The 18,706-nt window shown below is 29.1% G+C and overlaps 2 protein-coding genes and 1 long non-coding RNA gene across 4 annotated transcripts in view; 2 read left to right on the top strand and 1 right to left on the bottom strand.

Moving 5' to 3' along the window:
* The window catches only part of LOC141529551 (uncharacterized), a 104,442-nt gene extending 101,896 nt beyond the window's left edge, over window positions 1-2,546 (bottom strand). Inside the window, exons 1-2 of the long non-coding RNA XR_012479615.1 lie at window positions 2,241-2,546; window positions 1,939-2,155 (exon numbers count right to left, since the gene is read on the bottom strand). This is a non-coding gene — a long non-coding RNA (uncharacterized LOC141529551). The remainder of the gene's footprint in view (window positions 1-1,938; window positions 2,156-2,240) is intronic.
* Window positions 1-18,706, top strand: part of LOC141529515 (patj homolog) — a 769,735-nt gene that overhangs the window by 15,798 nt on the left and 735,231 nt on the right. The window lies entirely within an intron of this gene.
* Window positions 2,929-6,394, top strand: LOC141529528 (uncharacterized). The gene is made up of 2 exons (XM_074246111.1): window positions 2,929-3,634; window positions 3,725-6,394. Exon 2 carries the CDS (start codon window positions 5,175-5,177, stop codon window positions 6,027-6,029), a length of 855 nt encoding a protein of 284 aa, XP_074102212.1. The 5' UTR covers window positions 2,929-3,634; window positions 3,725-5,174; the 3' UTR covers window positions 6,030-6,394.

Below are 18,706 nucleotides of genomic sequence, written 5' to 3'. Positions count from 1 at the left end.
CCGATAGGACATATCCCAATTACCAAGATCCCTATTACCCGAATTACCAATTACTCATAATCCCGATGACCCAAATTTTCAATTACCTAAAATTCCGATCACCAGTAATTTCAATTACCCATACTACCAAATACCCAAATTTTCAATAATCCAAAAGTTCGATAGCTTAAGTTTTCATTAACCAGAAACATTGATGACAAGACATTCCGATTGGACAGATTTCATAAGCTCAAAGTCGATTTCTTTGTTATCGACAGATGAAACTTATTGTAAAAAGTACATTCAGTTATTATACAGATGGCCAAAAACTATTATAAAATGAAATATCATATAAACATGTTTAGAAAAATTTAAACGTGTTTTTTTAATACATTTATTCAAATTAAATAATGAATCATAACTATTTTTAATAATAATGAAGTTTATTAATATTATTTTCAATTTATTATAATTTTGACAGCGTTAACAAAAGTTATATTTAAGTACAACTGATCGATATTTATCTTGTTATATTAACGAATAACTTTTTAAAAAAAATACAATTTAAATGTATTATTGAAAATTTGGGTATTTGGTAGTATGGGTAATTGAAATTACTGGTGATCGGAATTTTAGGTAATTGAAAATTTGGGTCATCGGGATTATGAGTAATTGGTAATTCGGGTAATAGGGATCTGGGTAATTGGGATATGTCCTATCGGTTACTTTTTCAATTTAAATCAGTCCAATAAACGTCGTCCCATTAATTTCAGTCTCATAATTTTTATTATTAGTGTTATTGTTATTATGACATTGTAGTAAGTAAATGACACAATACACCATGCGCATAATTGTAAGACTTTTCACCTAAAGATTACAATTATTTGAAATCCACTTGATTGGATAACACTGCAACCTATCGGCAACGACCACAAAATCATAGAATGGTACACTATCCAATGGGAATAACCTCTGATTATGATTGTTCATGTACAAAAAACCTTTGTTCCAACTTCAAATTGTTTATTTCTTGTTTAATTAACATTTTTAATAAGCTGAATATTTGTATTCTAAATATTTGCACTGCGCATGCGTCAACTTTACGTTTAAACTTTCAGCGCGGACTTTTGAAAATTATATTGACCAGCACAGTTATTAGAGTAAGTGTATTTTTCTTGTAATTTCAATTATAGAGGTCACAGAACAAAAGGGCAACGTGTAGTTTTTAATAATTTTATAATAAGTTTTATTTTAATAAAGTATTGAAATTTTTTGTTAATTGTTATGGATTTCTTTCTTTTTTTTTTTTTTTTTTTTTTTTAATAGTTCGTAGTATTCATGAAAATAGAATTGATGAAAATAAAAAAAAATGTACATGCATTGATTAACAATTCTCTCGATATTTTTAAAAAATTTAGAATGAAATGAATATTTATTAGTTATTTATTTATTTACTTAATGACATTGATATTGGCTGACGTCTAACAATATTTTTTTAATTATTTGAATTAATTAAATAGTAATTCTTAAAAAATTACACTCGTAAATTTTTTAATTTTTTACACATGAGATGTGCTTGTCACTATAATTTTCAAAAGACCGCGCTAAAAGTCTATATACGTAAAGTTGACGCATGTGCAGTGCAAATATTTAGAATGCATACATACAGCTAATTAAAAATGTTAATTAAACAGCAAATAAAAAATATGAAGTAGGAACAAATGTTAAATATACATGAACAATCAAAAATACAGGCTTGATGACCTAAATTGCTACCAAAATATTAAAAAATGCGACAGGGGGGCTAACTTAAAGGTACATTATTAATAAATTCTTTTTAAAATAAATAAATGGAAAACGATGAAATATTGATAGTGAGAAATAAAGAACAAACGAAAAGCTGAAAATGTGATAGAAAAAAAAATCAAAAATTCAAAGAAAAAAATTTGGGGTTCTAACTTCAGTGAGCTATCCCGTTGAATCTACAGTTTATGTAGAAATAATTCCAGTGCACTCTGGTGGTTGTAGATGCAAGCTGTGAATTAACTTTTTTCAGTGTAGTTGCGTATCTATAGTAAGATTACTACACATTTTTATTTTATATAATCTGTGGCGGTGACTTTTCTCCATGAAAAAAAAGTCAGGATCGAAATTTCTGGGCTTACTATAGTTTGTGCTGATAAAATTTAATAATTTTAAGTGAATTAAATGTTATAATTGATTATAATTAATTAATATCAGTAAAATAGAGTATGATTTACTTTTATGATATATCATTTTGGAAAAAGGAGTACCATATAATTAAATAAAATTTTGCAACCTCGAAATACCATTCTGCTTACAGTAAACACAGTCGGTAGTCTGGCGCTCCGTTTACAACGGAATTTTTGAACGGAACTTGGCGCCAGATTCTACCGAATCTGTGAATGAGGCTTGTTAAATTTGTAGAATTTGAAATTTGGAACTTTGTAAAATTAATTCTAGGCCGTTGGGCTGAATTTAATTAATTTAGTGAATTTAATAAATTAATTTATTGGAAAAAATTTTTAATGAATTTAATAGAATAGAGAGTTAATAGAATAATTTAAATTTAGTTGAGAAATTTTAGTAATGAATTAAATTAGTGAATTTGATATTTTGTATTAAGGAAAAATTGTCGGTACAATCGGAAATAAAAGTTAGTGACATATTTACTGAACTCATATTTTCTAATATCTGTTGAAATAAATGATAAAAATTAACCTTTTTTTTTTTTAATTAAATTTTGATATTAAGTTTCTGAAAGAATAAAATCTAGTGATGATTTTAATGATATTAACATAAAAATCTGAAAATAAGTTAAAATTGTAAAATAACTTTTGTTTGTAACTGTACCTTGAATTTAACTTTAAAAAAATAAAAACTTGAATTTTTTTTTATTGCTAATCATCAACACAAATTATCTCAAAAATTAAAAAAAAAAATTAGAAAACAAATACATACGTTCGTAAAATTCCAAGTTCATTAAATTTTTCTTATTTAAATAAAATAAATGTTATTTTTATTCAGGAAAGCGTCGCAACACCGCACCATTTTAATAGTTGGTAGTTATGATATTATTAAATTTTAGAAGTAAATAACATGCGTATGCGCATTACGCACTAACATGACTGTTTACCTCTTCGACGCAGTTCGAGGTTATTGTGTTGTATTGAGTGAGTGTTTTATATAATTAAATAAATAAATAAATATGTCGAAACCTGAAAGACAATATCGATGAAAAGGAAAAATTGTCAGCAAGAAAATTTTTTTACAACGAAGTAAACAATCGGAACTCGCCCGGCAACTACCACAGAAACGTAAACTTGATGAATGCCAGACAAGTGAAAATTCTGAAGAGCCAGTGGATGACAAAAACGATGAAAAAATCCAGAATTATTGGATGGATATCGCATTGTAGATTTAAAATACTTGGCTCAACAATTATGGTGCACTACATGCAAAGAAACTTTATCTTTAGAGTATGCAGAATCAGAACGACGTATAGGGCTTGCATCTGTTTTGTTGGTTAGATACCACAAATGCTTGTTGATCAATGAAGTTTATACTGGAAAACAAAAACCTTCCTTGGATAAACGTTCTTTTCGCTTTGATATTAACTACAAATCTGTGATTGGTAAGAATTCTTTATTTTTATTTTCTGGATTTATAAATTTAAAATTGATCGAAGATTTGATTTTTTCATTCGATTTTTTTCTCACTTAAGGTACATTACACTGTGGATCGGGTTGGACACATTTAAAAAAATTATTAGCGTGCATGGATATACCCAGTTTTGGGTTTAAAACCTTTAAACAATACGAAAAATAAGTTGGGTTAGCGGCTGAGGACGTCGCAAAAGAAAGTTGCAGAGAGGCTGCGAAGTTAGAAAGAGAGAAAACTATTCAGCAATCAGAAGCTTTAGAAAGTCAACTGTAAATACAATTAATTTAATTTTAATAGCAGCCCGGAAAAAAATTTTTTGAATCTATTTGTACATTAGCGTCATTTTTTAGATAAATTTTAATTTTACAAATTGTACATATTCAATTTTTGTTTAGACAGAAATTTTTTTGATTTGTGAATATTTTTTGTTTGATTTATACTTTTTTCAAAATGTATACTCCTATACATTTCTATACTTTTACCAGTAGAATATATGATGATATTTTTTGAATTTTGGTGAAATAAAGTCCAAGTAAAAATTAATGAAACATATTATTATATCCCTTTTCTTTTTCATTTTATATTTAATATTTAAAATTCTATTGAGCCCGGAAGAATTCCAATCGAATTTTATTATTCATCGGCGCCTTTCGAATGGAGATTTACCACCTTATAAATCATTGATATCTACATATGTACAAGATATATCAACATCTGAAGAATTAAATACAGTTGAAAATGAATCTGGTGCATCGTGGGATGATGTGGTAAGAGTAATGGTATCTTACGATATGGGGTGGAGTACGCGAGCAACTGGTCGACAATACGATAGTAAAAATGGATTTGGAGCCATTATTGGAGGGTTAACTGGCTTAGTATTGGATTTTTCCACGTGTAATAGGATCTGCGCTACATGTAATCGAGGTGGCCCAACATCAAATCATGAAAATTGTCAGCTACATGAGGTTCCATAGCTTTTACTGAACCACAAAAATTTAGCCAAGAAACTTGTAGTTGACAGTGAGATACTTAGAGCTGAAAATATTGAAGTTGGAGTATTGGTAGGCGACGATGACAGCTCGACAATTGCTGTCTGCAGAGCTGCAGCTAATCATACGATAATCAAACAGTCTGATGTAAACCATACGTCAGGTGGAGTAAAAAAAAAATTATATAGCATCCAAAAAAGTCATAAAGAATTAACTAAAGACCGTATTGTTTATCTTCATCGATGTTTTACCTATGCTTTATCACAAAATAAAGGCAATTGTTCAGGTTTAGCTGCTGCGATTCGATGCATACCTTATCACGCTTTCAATGATCACACTCAATGTGGCACATGGTGTGGCTATAATGAAGATAAAGAGAATTATGTGCATAAAGTAATTCCGGGGGGTTTTCAAGATCCAATTTTATTCCAAGAATTGAAAAAAATATTTGACAAGCTAGCCGACAATGCGCAAAAATTTTCTAATGGTGAATCTAGTAATGCAAATGAGAGTCTTAACGCGATGATGGCTAGCAAGGCTCCTAAATCTAGATGTTATAGCAGAACTGCATCGGCTGATTATCGTTTTGCTTGTGCTATAGGACAGAAGAATGTTAGAGAAGGATATGTTAAAAAGATTGCACAAAAAATAAACTTGACTTCAAGTAATCATCTTACACGCCATATTTCTTCAAGAGAAAGAATTTTGTTACAAAGACGCGCCCTAATAAAAACACATGCCTACAAAAAACGTCGTATGCAGTTGAAAAAATTTCGTTCTATGTTACGTCATCGTAAAGAAAATCAAGAAGGTGTTACATATCAAAGTAATTGTTCCCTTTTCACTCAACCTGCAGTACTTGAGAAAGAAATTGATGATAATGATAATTATATAAACTCGGAAGAAGATACTTGTGAATATCTTATTATTCTTCTTGATCTAGAAACCTCAGGTTTTGAAGCTGATTGTGATATTCTTCAAATAGCTGCGCAATGTGGCAAAAAAATTTTTGCAACTTACATAGATCCAGTTCGACAAATTTCTCAAAAACCTAGCGAAGCACATGGTTTAACAAATTGCTCTGGAAAGCTCTTTTACTATGGGAAACAAGTGGAATCTGTTTCTCTACGTTTGGCGTTATCTAACCTATACGAATGGCTGAAGTCTTTAGGCAAAAAATGCTGCATCGCTACACACAACCTAGCATTTGATGGACCTAGGTTATTTAGAGCTATTGATAAAAATATATTAACTAGCGACTATTCTGAAGTTGTCTATGGATTTGTAGATACTCTGAAAAAAATACGTGAAAAAAGGGGAATACGGGAAAAAAAACCAAAGGTTCATGTTCTATTAGCGGATTGGCTGATTTTTTAAATATTGAAAAAGCTGGAGCACATAATGCAATTTATGATTGTGCAATTCTTCATCAAATTTTAAAGAAATTGGAAATTAAAAGCTCCGATTTGTTTAATTTAGCGACTCCATTTTTAGAACAAACGAAAGCTTAGGAGCTAGCTGTAGCCACAAAGAAAAATATTGATACCTTGTCATCCTTGGAAGGTGCTTTGAGTTTGTCAATTCGACAAAAATTGGCAAAAGCTGGAATCACAATGGATATCTTAAAAAGCAAAATTGATCCTTTTAATGCTAAAAGTCTCGAATTGTTTCTTGTTGAAAAAATTAAAACCAAAGAGTTGCAACCATTGCAAAAAGCAACTATAAAAAAAATTGTTGACTGTTTTAAATAAATTTAGGCTTATAATACTTGTAATCTTTAATATGAAGAATTTTTTAAAAAAATGTTATTTAATATTTGTTATTTTGTATTAAAAAATATCTAAGCTAATTTATGAAAATATTTACGAAAATGTTAAATAAAATTAATGTCTCTATGAAATTTATACCGTTCCATTTTTTAATGGATTTTATTTACGTTTAAATTTTCGCGCCAACATCCCTGGTTAAAAATATTGATTGAAAAGGATTGAAAATGATGAAATTAGAATACTTTTGAATAATTTCAATTCTTTTTCATGTATATACAGGGTGTCTCTGAAGTGGCGGGAGTAATTGTTGGGGTCGATAGAGAAAAAAATACTGAATCGAAAGTTCCTGAGCCAAAAATTTTTTTGGGCCATAGAATTTGAGTTATGAATTAAAAACGATAGCCAATCAGAAGCGCGCTATTCGAGAAATGAAAATGAGCGGGGAAGTAGAGGAGACGCGAGAGTGAGATGCTGCAATAGCAGCTTACTCGCTCACACAAAGCCGAGCATGAGAGGGGATTGTGACGCTATGAGCCGAGTACGTAAGTGTGAATGAGTGGATGTATGAGGTCGCAAGCGGACGGCTTAATGTATGAGTGTGTGTCCGTGTATCGCAGCATTATTGGAGGCGTTGTAACGCTGAATTAAAGCTAACCGGGTACTCTAAGACAGAGGAAAAAATTTTAATTTTTATTTTTATTCGAAAAATTTAATAAAAAAAAATAAAAAGGCCCAAGATTTAACCAGACCCACAGAAACGGAGAGTAAATTTTTAATTCTCATTTATTTTGCTGGGGATTATTTTCAAATACAAAAAAAAAAAAAAAGGCTAAGATTCAACTGGAATCCAAAAAGAGATGGATGAAAAAATTTTATTTTTTATTTTTAATCAGCAAAATTATTTTTCTTTAAAAAAGAGCCCAATCTCGACTGGAGCAAGAAAAATGATTGAAAAATTTTATTATTAATTTTCAATCAACAAAATTATTATAAAAAATAAATGGGCCCAAGTCTCAACCGGACCCAAACAAACGGATGAAAATTTTTATTACTTACTTAATTTGCTGGAAATTATCTTTAAAAACGAAAAAATGCCCAAGACTCGATCGGATCCAAAAAATAACAGTACAAAAATTTTTCCTTATTTTCAATCAGCAAAATTGTTTCTTTTAAAAAAAGGCCCAATCTCGACTGGAGCAAAAAAATGATTAAAAAATTTTATTATTAATTTTCAATCAACAAAATTATTTAAAAAAAAAGTCCGCAGACTCAACCGGACCCAAACAAACAGATAGATAGTTTTAATTACTTATTTATTTTGATGGGAATTATTTTAAAAACGAAGAAAATCGCCCAAGACTCGACCGGACCCAAAAAAAAAAAAATAAATTGAAAAATTTTGTTTTCATTTTCAATCAGCCAAATTAATTTCTTTTCGAAACAAGGCCCAATCTCAAACAGACTAAGAGAAACTAATTAAAAAATTTTATTTTTATTATTAATCAAATATTATTTAAAAAAGAAAATAAGCCACAGACTTAACCGGACTTAAACAAACGGATAGAAAATTTTTATTACTTACTTAATTTGCTGGAAATTATCTTTAAAAACGAAAAAAATGCCCAAGACTCCATCAGACCGAAAGGGAGATGAATAAAAAAATTTTACTATTCATTTTTAATCATCATAATTAACTTTTTTTATAATAAAAGGCTCAATTTCGACCGGACCCAGAAAAAATGATCCAAAAATTTTATTTTTTATTGTTGATCATCAAAACTAATTAAAAAAACAAATGAGGCCCTAGACTCAACCGTAGCCGAATGAACGTATAAGAAATTTTTATTTTTTCATTTGAATTGGAAGGGAAATTATGGAGAACGAAAAGAATGGCCAAGACTTGTCTCGACCTCGAAAAGACATTGGAAACTTTTATTATTTACTTTTGACGAATAAAGAATGATTTTTAAAAGAAGGCACAAGAGTCGACTGGACCTAAGTAAAAGGATTGAAGAATTTTTTTCTTGATTTTGTTAGCGTCAATAAATTTAAATAATTAGAAAATCACCAAAATTCAAATTAAAATTATTAATTAATAAATTGACTAGCAAAATCTCGAATAACAAATTAAAAGGAATTGCCCTCAAGACGTGATAATTTTTTTATTATTTCAATTAAAATTAATGATTGATCAATCTACAAGTACAGTCTAAAATCAAAAAATTAACAAGAAATTGTACTCAACTACTGATAATTTAATTATTTAAATTAAAATTATTAATTAATCAATTGACATGTAAAATCTGAAATACAGAAATTACATTCGTCCTGATGGATTTATTATTGTAATCGAATTTAGATGTCGAAAAATTGACAGGTAAAATCTCAAATGAAAAAATTAACATAGAATTGTTCTCAAGTTCTGACAATTTGATTATTTTGATTAGAATTACTGATTGATTAATTGACTAGTAAAATCTTGAATAAAAGAATTGAAAAGAACTTGCACTCAAGTCCTTGATATTGTAATCAAAATATTTACTCGAGTAATTGACCGGTAAAATGTCAAATGCAAAAATAAAAAAGAAATTGCAATCACGACCTGATAATTTTTATATTTTAATTAAAATTATTTTTTGATTGATTAACAGGTAAAATTCCAAGTAAACAAATTTGAAAAAAATTGCACTCAAAACCTGATAATTTCGATATTTTGATTAAAATTATTTTTCAATTAATTGACAGGTAAAATGTCAAATAGAAAAATAAAATAGAAATTGCAATCACGACCTGATAATTTTAAAATTTTAGTTGAAATTATTTTTCAATTAATTGACCGGTAAAAAGTCAAATAAAAAAATTAAAGAAAAAATCAGTCCTCAGTCTTAATAATTCTGGAATTTCAATTAAAATTATTTCCTATTCAATTGACAGTTAAATTTCCAAGAAAAAAATCAAAAAGAAATAGCAATCACGACCTGATAATTTTGATATTTTAATTAAAATTATTTTTCAATTAATTGACAGGTAAAATGTCAAATAAAAAAATAAAAAAGAAATTGCAATCACGACCTGATAATTTGAAAATTTTAATTAAAATTATTTTTCAATTAATTGACAGGTAAAATGTCAAATACAAAAATAAAAAAGAAATTGCACTCAAAACCTGATAGTTTCGATATTTTGATCAAAATTATTTTTCAATTAATTGACAGGTTAAAAGTCAAATAAAAAATTTAGAAAGAAATTGCAATCACGACCTGATAATTTTAAAATTTTGATTAAAATTGTTTTTTAATTGATTAACAGATAAAATTCCAAGAAAAAAATCAAAAAGAAATAGCAATCACGACCTGATAATTTTGATATTTTAATTAAAATTATTTTTCTATTGATTAACAGGTAAAATTCCAAGTAAACAAATTTGAAAAAATTCCATTCAAAACCTGATAATTTTAAAATTTCAATTAATATTATTTTTCAATTAATTAACTGGTAAAAAGTCAAATCAAAAAATTAAAGAAAAAATCAGTCCTCAGTCTTGATAATTCTGGAATTTTAATTAAAATTATTTCCTATTCAATTGACAGTTAAATTTCCAAGAAAAAAATCAAAAAGAAATAGCAATTACGAGCTGATAATTTTGATATTTTAATTAAAATTATTTTTCAATTAATTGACAAGTAAAATTCCAAGTAAAAAAATTAAAAAAATTGCACTCAAATCCTGATAGTTTTGATATTTAAATTAAAATTATTTTTTAATTAATTGACAGGTAAAATGTCAAATAAAAAAATAAAAAAGAAATTGCAATCACGACGTGATAATTTTGATATTTTAATTAAAATTAGTTTTCCATTAATTGACAGGTAAAATTTCAAAAAATTAATTAAAAGAAACATTGAACTCAAGTCCTAATAATTTCGATATTTTAATTTAAATTATTTTCTAATTAATTGACAGGTTAATTGTCAAATAAAAAAATTCAAAAATAATTGCACTCAAGTCCTGATAATTTTCATATTCTGATTAAGATTATTCATTAATTCATTGATAGGTAAAACCTCAAATAACAAAATTCCTTTTCTGTACTAAAATTATGAACTTTATTATCAAATTCTCAAAAATAAAAAAAAACAATAAAATAACAAAAATAACAAAAATCTGTATAATAAAATTGATTGAGAATTTGTAAATTAAAAAAAAAAAAAAAAATCATTAATCCATAAGGTTCTCAAAATGGCCTCCATTCCTTTCTAAGCACCGATGACACCGCTCCAAAAGGTTTTCCCGAACACACTGCAGGATTTCCAGCGTTATTAGTTCTCGTGCAGCCATGATCCTTGCCATTGTTTCCATTTGATCTGCAGGTTCATCAAAATATACCCCTTCCTTCATGAAACCCCACAAGTAGTAATCGAGCGGAGTCAAGTCTGGTGATCTTGGTGGCCATCTCACTGGACCATACCTCCCCAGCCACTGTTGGCCATACTGGGCATTTAAGAAATTGGTTATGTCCCCAGATGAGTGGCACGGCGCACCATCCTGTTGAAACCACGTCGGTTGAGGATTAACTCCTGCTAGAAGCTGGGGTAAATTTCCTCCCAAAAACAAGAGATACTGAGCACTCTGTAATAACGAAAAATTTCGACTGTGAAAGTGAGAAAATCAGGGAGTTAAAAATTTCTTTAATTTAAACCAAAGGGAAATTTTGTTAAAAATTTTAAAAATAATTTTCTAAAATTTTAACAGATAAAACGAAGTTTACTCGTAGGGATTTTTCCAATTTTAATGAAAAATTATTTGAACGAATTTTTCGAAATATTTTCGCATCAACAACAGAAGTTACCCCAGAAAATTTTCCTTTATTTTAACAAATTAAGAAAGAAAAACTCTTCCAAAGAATTTTTATGAAAAATTAGGTATTATAAAGAATTAATTTACAAAAATAAAAATCTTATTTTCAAACACAAAAATATTATTCGAATAATTTCAATATTTGCAAAGTGTCGAAGAATTTTACATTGAAGTTTTAACGGTAAACTGAGTGGAGAAAATTTTCTGAAGCGCGAAATTTTTTAATTGTGTAAATTTTTAATTAAACTTACGTTCATGGTTTCCGGTAATTCGTATAGTAGCACAGTGTCGCCGATTATTCCTCCCCACATGTTGATTTTCCACTTGTTCTGAAAATTACGGTTCACCGTCATGTGAGGATTCTCCTCCGCATACCAGTGGACGTTGTGCGGATTGAAACAACCCTCACGAGTAAATAACGATTCATCCGTCCACAAAACATTTTCGAGAAACGTCGGATCGGCAGCGTGGCTGTTGATAATAAATTGGCAAAACGTTCTCCGCAAAGCATAATCACCAGCTTCAAGTTTCTGCACCTTTCGTTTGTGGTACGGATGAATCTTATTTGCACGGGTGATACGGTTAATCGTAGATCGAGAAACAGGAAGCCGACGCTCGAGTCTTCGAGTGCTGGTACCGGGATCAGCATTGACGGCATCGAGTACTTGTTCCTCTACCTGAACAGGTATCCGACGAGGGCGACCGACACGCTCACTATCAACGGGTACCAGGCAACCATTTTCGCGAGCCCGTTGAATTAAACGCAAAAACACACTGCGGTTGGGAAAGCGTTCGCGATTTGGAAATCTTTCGCGATATTCACGGACAGCAGCTTCAGCGTTTCGATTACACTCACCGTAAATGATCAACATTTCAGTATACTCAGCGGCTGTATAAAAAGCCATAATGGTAATTAATATTAAACGCAGAATTAATAAAACACAATAAAAGTATGCAGAGGTAATGAGATGCTGTCAGAAAATGAGTTGTAAGACTGACATGAACGCAAAATTTAACCCATAATTAGATAATAACAAATGAAATCTCAAAACAAATAAAATCGTCAACGAGAAGAGAGAGAAAAAAAAAAGCGATCAGGGAAATCCGCGGAAAAAATAAATTTAAAGAGACGAACATCGCTGAATGAGAGGAATAAAGACAGAAACAGAGACAGAAAAACTCTGACAACAATTAGGATAATAATAATAAGTATAAAACAGTGACAGAATACTCGAAGATATATATTTTTAATTAATTTGTTGTTTATAAAATTAGGGAAAAATAATAAAATTTTCTAGTTTGCATTTTATATGACTATTCACATTAGTAAAAAAATTTTATTTTTGATAAAATGAATCAGGCAATTTGTAGTAAGCCAAAGATTAGTTGCAAACAGAAAGGATGGAACCTCTTGCACGTAGTAAAAAGCATGAAAGTCATCAGAATTATTAATCGAATGAGTACTAGAGGAAACTAAGTAGTAATAGTCGACCTTAAGACCGCCGAATTTTTACATTCACGTTTGCTTAATAAAAGGAGTAAAGTGTAATGATGTGAATGCAAACTAATAACATTAAAGTAAAGTTATCCTTGAACTGCCGAAACACCTGTAGATTTTTTTGAAATGATTTCTTTGCTAAGAAAAAGGGAAACTAAAATATCAAAATTACTAAAACGTGAATGCCATTTCTTTTTCATATTTTCTTCGACATTTTACCTGTCAGTGAATAAAAAGAATATTTAAATTGAAATATCAAAATTATAAGGACTTGAATTCAATGTTTTGTTAATTTATCATTTGACATTTTACCTATCAATTAAGTGATAAATAATTTAAATTAAAATATCAAAATTATCAGGGCTTGGGTGCGATTACTACTTAATTTGATACTTGGGATTTTACCCGTCAATTCATTAGAAATTTATTTCAATTATAAGATCAAAATTATGAGAACATGAGTGCGATTTATTTTTAATTTATTATTCAGGATTTTAACAGTCAATTGATTGATAAACAACTTTAATTAAAATATCAAAATTATCAGGACCTGAGTTCAATTTTTTTTTTTAATTTATTATTTATTTACCTGTCAATTAATTAAAAAATAATTTTTATAAAAATATCAAAATTGTTCGGACTTGAGTTCAATTTTTTTCTTAATTTATAATTTGACATTCTACCTGTTAATTCACCGATAGATAATTCTAATAAAAATATCAAAATTATTCGGACTTGAGTTCATTTTTTTCTTAATTTATAATTTGACACTCTACCTGTTAATTCACAGATAGATAATTCTAATAAAAATATCAAAATTATTCGGACTTGAGTTCAATTTTTTTCTTAATTTATAATTTGACATTCTACCTGTTAATTCACTGATAGATAATTCTATTAAAAATATCAAAATTATTCGGACTTGAGTTCAATTTTTTTTTAATTTATCATTTGACATTTCGCTTGTTGATTAAGTGATTAATAATTTTAATAATAATATCAAAATTATCAGGACTCGAGAGCGATTTTTTTAGTATATTTTTTTACATTTTACCTGTCAATTAACTGATAAATAATTTCAATTAAAATATCAAAATTATTCGGACTTCAGTTCAATTTTTTTAATTTATTAGTTGACATTTTACCTGTTAATTAACTGATAAATAATTTTAATAAAAATATCAAAATTATCAGGACTCGAGAGCGATTTTTTTTTCAATTCCTTATTTGACATTTTACCTGTCAATTAATTAAAAAATAATTTTAATTAAAATATCAAAATTATTGGGACTTGAGTTCAATGTTTGTTTTAATTTATTTTTTGACATTTTACCTGACGATTAATTGAAAAATTATTTTACAGAATAATTCCCAGCAAAATAAATGAGAAATGAAAGTTTTCCATCCGTTTGGTTGGGTCCGGTTGAGTCTTGGGCAATTCCTTCTGTTTTCAAAAATTATTCCGAGCATAAGAAATAAGTAATAAAAATTTTCTATCTGTTCGTTTTGGTCCGGTTGAGTCTGGGGCCTATTTTCTTTTTGAAATAATTTTGTCAATTAATAATTGATAATAAATTTTTCAATCAGTTTTTTATCGTCTTGTCAAGATTAGGCTGATTTTTGTTCAATAAATTTTTGTTTGTTATTGAAAAGAGAAAATAAATTTTTTTGCATTCTTCTATTCTTGGCTCTGGTCGAGTCTTGGGCATTTTTTCGTTTTTAAAATAATTCCTAGCAAAATGAATGGGAAATAAAAGTTTTCGATCCGTTTGTTTGGGTCCGATTGAGTCTGGGGCCTATTAATTTTTTTTTAAGAATAATGTTGTTAATTAATAATTGATAATAAAATTTTTCAATCAGTTATTCGAAGTCTGTTTGAGATTGGGCCTTTCTTTTCAAGGAAAATTAATCTTGGTGATCAAGTAATAAAAAATTTCTATCCGTTTATTTGGGTCCTGCTGCGTCTTGGGTCTATTTTTTTTTCTTAATAATTTAGTTAATTAATATTTAGAAATAAAATTTTTCGATTTATCTTTTTCGGGTCCGGTCGAGTCTTGGGCAATTTTTTTGTTTCGAAAAATAATTCCCAACAAAAAAACAGGAATAAAAGTTTTCTTTCCGTTTGTTTGGGTCCAGTTAAGTCTGGGGCCTATTTTCTTTTTTAAAAAAATTTTGTTGATTAAAAATTCATTATAAAACTTTTCAATTATTTTTTCTTGCTCCAGTCGAGATCAGGCCCTTTTTCAAAGGAAAATAATTTTGCTGATTAAAAATAGAAAAACAAAGATTTTCAATTTATTTTATTTCGGGTCTGGTCGAGTCTAGGGCATTTTTATCGTTTTCAAAAATAATTTCCTGCAAAATAAATAAGTAATAAAAATTATTTATCCGTTTGTTTGGGTCCAGTTGAGTCTAGGGCCTCATTTGTTTTTTTAATTAGTTTTGATGATCAACAATAAAAATAAAATTTTTGGATCATTTTTTCTGGGTCCGGTCGAAATTGAGCCTTTTATTATAAAAAAGTTAATTATGATGATTAAAAATGAATAGTAAAATTTTTTTATTCATCTCCTTTCGGTCTGATGGAGTCTTGGGCATTTTTTCGTTTTTAAAGATAATTTCCAGCAAATTAAGTAAGTAATAAAAATTTTCTATCCGTTTGTTTAAGTCCGGTTAAGTCTGTGGCTTATTTTCTTTTTTTTTATAATATTTGATTAATAATAAAAAATAAAATTTTTAATTAGTTTCTCTTAGTCTGTTTGAGATTGGGCCTTGTTTCGAAAAGAAATTAATTTGGCTGATTGAAAATGAAAACAAAATTTTTCAATTTATTTTTTTTTTTGGGTCCGGTCGAGTCTTGGGCGATTTTCTTCGTTTTTTAAAATAATTCCCATCAAAATAAATAAGTAATTAAAACTATCTATCTGTTTGTTTGGGTCCGGTTGAGTCTGCGGACTATTTTTTTTTTTAAATAATTTTGTTGATTGAAAATTAATAATAAAATTTTTTAATCATTTTTTTGCTCCAGTCGAGATTGGGCCTTTTTTAAAAGAAACAATTTTGCTGATTGAAAATAAGGAAAAAATTTTTGTACTGTTATTTTTTTGGATCCGATCGAGTCTTGGGCATTTTTTCGTTTTTAAAGATAATTTCCAGCAAATTAAGTAAGTAATAAAAATTTTCATCCGTTTGTTTGGGTCCGGTTGAGACTTGGGCCCATTTATTTTTTTATAATAATTTTGTTGATTGAAAATTAATAATAAAATTTTTCAATCATTTTTTCTTGCTCCAGTCGAGATTGGGCTCTTTTTTAAAGAAAAATAATTTTGCTGATTAAAAATAAAAAATAAAATTTTTTCATCCATCTCTTTTTGGATTCCAGTTGAATCTTAGCCTTTTTTTTTTTTGTATTTGAAAATAATCCCCAGCAAAATAAATGAGAATTAAAAATTTACTCTCCGTTTCTGTGGGTCTGGTTAAATCTTGGGCCTTTTTATTTTTTTATTAAATTTTTTCGAATAAAAATAAAAATTAAAATTTTTTCCTCTGTCTTAGAGTACCCGGTTAGCTTTAATTCAGCGTTACAACGCCTCCAATAATGCTGCGATACACGGACACACACTCATACATTAAGCCGTCCGCTTGCGACCTCATACATCCACTCATTCACACTTACGTACTCGGCTCATAGCGTCACAATCCCCTCTCATGCTCGGCTTTGTGTGAGCGAGTAAGCTGCTATTGCAGCATCTCACTCTCGCGTCTCCTCTACTTCCCCGCTCATTTTCATTTCTCGAATAGCGCGCTTCTGATTGGCTATCGTTTTTAATTCATAACTCAAATTCTATGGCCCAAAAAAATTTTTGGCTCAGGAACTTTCGATTCAGTATTTTTTTCTCTATCGACCCCAACAATTACTCCCGCCACTTCAGAGACACCCTGTATAGATATACAGTTCACATAGGGTGACTGATTCCCAATACTTTTCAATCAATATTTTTAATCAGGGATACCTTATAGCAAACTTGTAATTTACTATAGTCGTATTTGACTGTATTTTTCGTATGATGTTTGCGATGATGCCACGTTTTCCTTGTAATTCATACTGCTCATTTAATAATATGGTAAATATCACTAATTTTTATTATTTTTCTCGATAAACAATATTGAAACTACCAATTATTAATAGTTTTAATGTTTCTTGGATATTTGATCTATTGACTTGAATTTTTTGGAATTTTTCACATCACAATTTAATTATTTTTTTTTCATTTGAATAAGTCTTATAGCATATTTTCCATTTAACTACGTGTTAATTTATTACAACCAATAAGTGTTATAACTTTTTAACGGGCTTGTAAAAAAATCCCAATTTTTTTGAGGAGCTTCAGTAAACCTGTCAGAATAGTATATATTTTTTTCAATCGATTTTCATTATTTTATATTTACCGACAAATCATCCTTAAAGAATTGTTAAGTGTAAAATTCAAGGAATTTAGATAATTAGTAATTCGGAGAAATTTGAGTAATTAGAGAGAATTGTGGATTAAGTTAGCGTCCGGTGGACGATTTTTGTATGGAATTTAGTGAGTTATTTAGAAACGTTGTATAGACGCCTGAGTCGGGGGTACAACGGATTAAGTTAGAAAACCGCTGCGTAGACGCCTGAGTCGGGGGCGCAGTCGGGAATAGGTTTTAATTGGTATTCCGTCAGGTTGACGAGGAAATTTATAGTATTTTAAGGTATTCCGTCGGAGTGACGAGGTATAGAGAAAATTGATGTTAAGATAGTTGTAAGAATAATTGGCAAAGGTCAGCGTAGGAGAGAGGTTCTCATAATTAAGTTTGTTTATAAGTTAAGTTGTTAAGTTTTGTAATATAGTTGAATAAACCATTTTAATTGTTATAAAAAAATTTTTTTTCAGTATTATTTACAGCCCTCACAACTCTGTCTTTCCTCTCTCATGCTACCCCGGTTTCTGGGACACCGCTTCCCCTTCAGAGATTAAAGACATGAACAGACCTGGTCAGACCTGAGGTATTTGACGCTTCAGGCATAAACAGGCATGGGCAGGCATGGACAGGTCTGATCAGGCTTGAGCGAATTTAATACTTCAGACATGGACAGTCATGGGCAGGTCTGATCAGACATGGATAGGCCTGCTCAGGCCTGAGCGTATTTAACACTTCAGACATGAACAGGCATGGACAGACCTGATCAGGAATGATGTCTAATTTCAGGCCTAATTATACATGAACAGGCATGGTTAGGTCTGATCATTTTTTCCCGGGTATCGCTAAAAAATATCAAACCCAATTTACGACAGAAAAAATGACTTTTTCAAATTTCTTCACAATCTCTGGTCTGATTAATTTGTGTTTAAAAGTATATAGCATTGAAAAAACTACGTTGAGTGCTGCCAATCGCGTGAAAATCGCTTCATTCATTCAAAAGTATTAACAGTTTGAAAATTTTAAGAATAGTGTTTTAATTAAAACTTCCATGAGTTTTTTGAGCTCGAAGATCTCAAAAGCATAGAACAGCTAATTTAAAATAATACATAAATTGTATTTTTGAGCTGGAAGAGCCCAAAAACGTCACAAGTACAGTTTTAAGCGCTAAGATATGGAATTAGCGGGGAGTTGCAGGGATGGCATTCAAGGTCAACCGTATTCCTAATTGTTTTTACAAGGATGATTAAGTGGATAACTTTGTTGCATTTAATGAAAATAAAAATTTTGGATTAAGTTTTGACTATACTTTTCACAAATATATGTAGGTGATACGAAGTTGACCGGCTAGTGTAGATATAAATAAATAAAACTCAATATCTGATTGCTTCTTAAATGAAAAATTATTGAATTTCATTCGCAATTTCGAATGTCTTTCAATTATTTTTAACAAATAATTAATACTTGGTATCCGATTA

The sequence above is a fragment of the Cotesia typhae genome, unplaced genomic scaffold, assembly GCF_013202065.1.
Source record: "Cotesia typhae breed Kobodo isofemale line unplaced genomic scaffold, CoteBio_Ctyphae contig_48, whole genome shotgun sequence".
Taxonomy (NCBI): Eukaryota; Metazoa; Arthropoda; class Insecta; order Hymenoptera; family Braconidae; genus Cotesia; species Cotesia typhae.
This window is presented reverse-complemented; position numbering and strand designations above follow the sequence as displayed.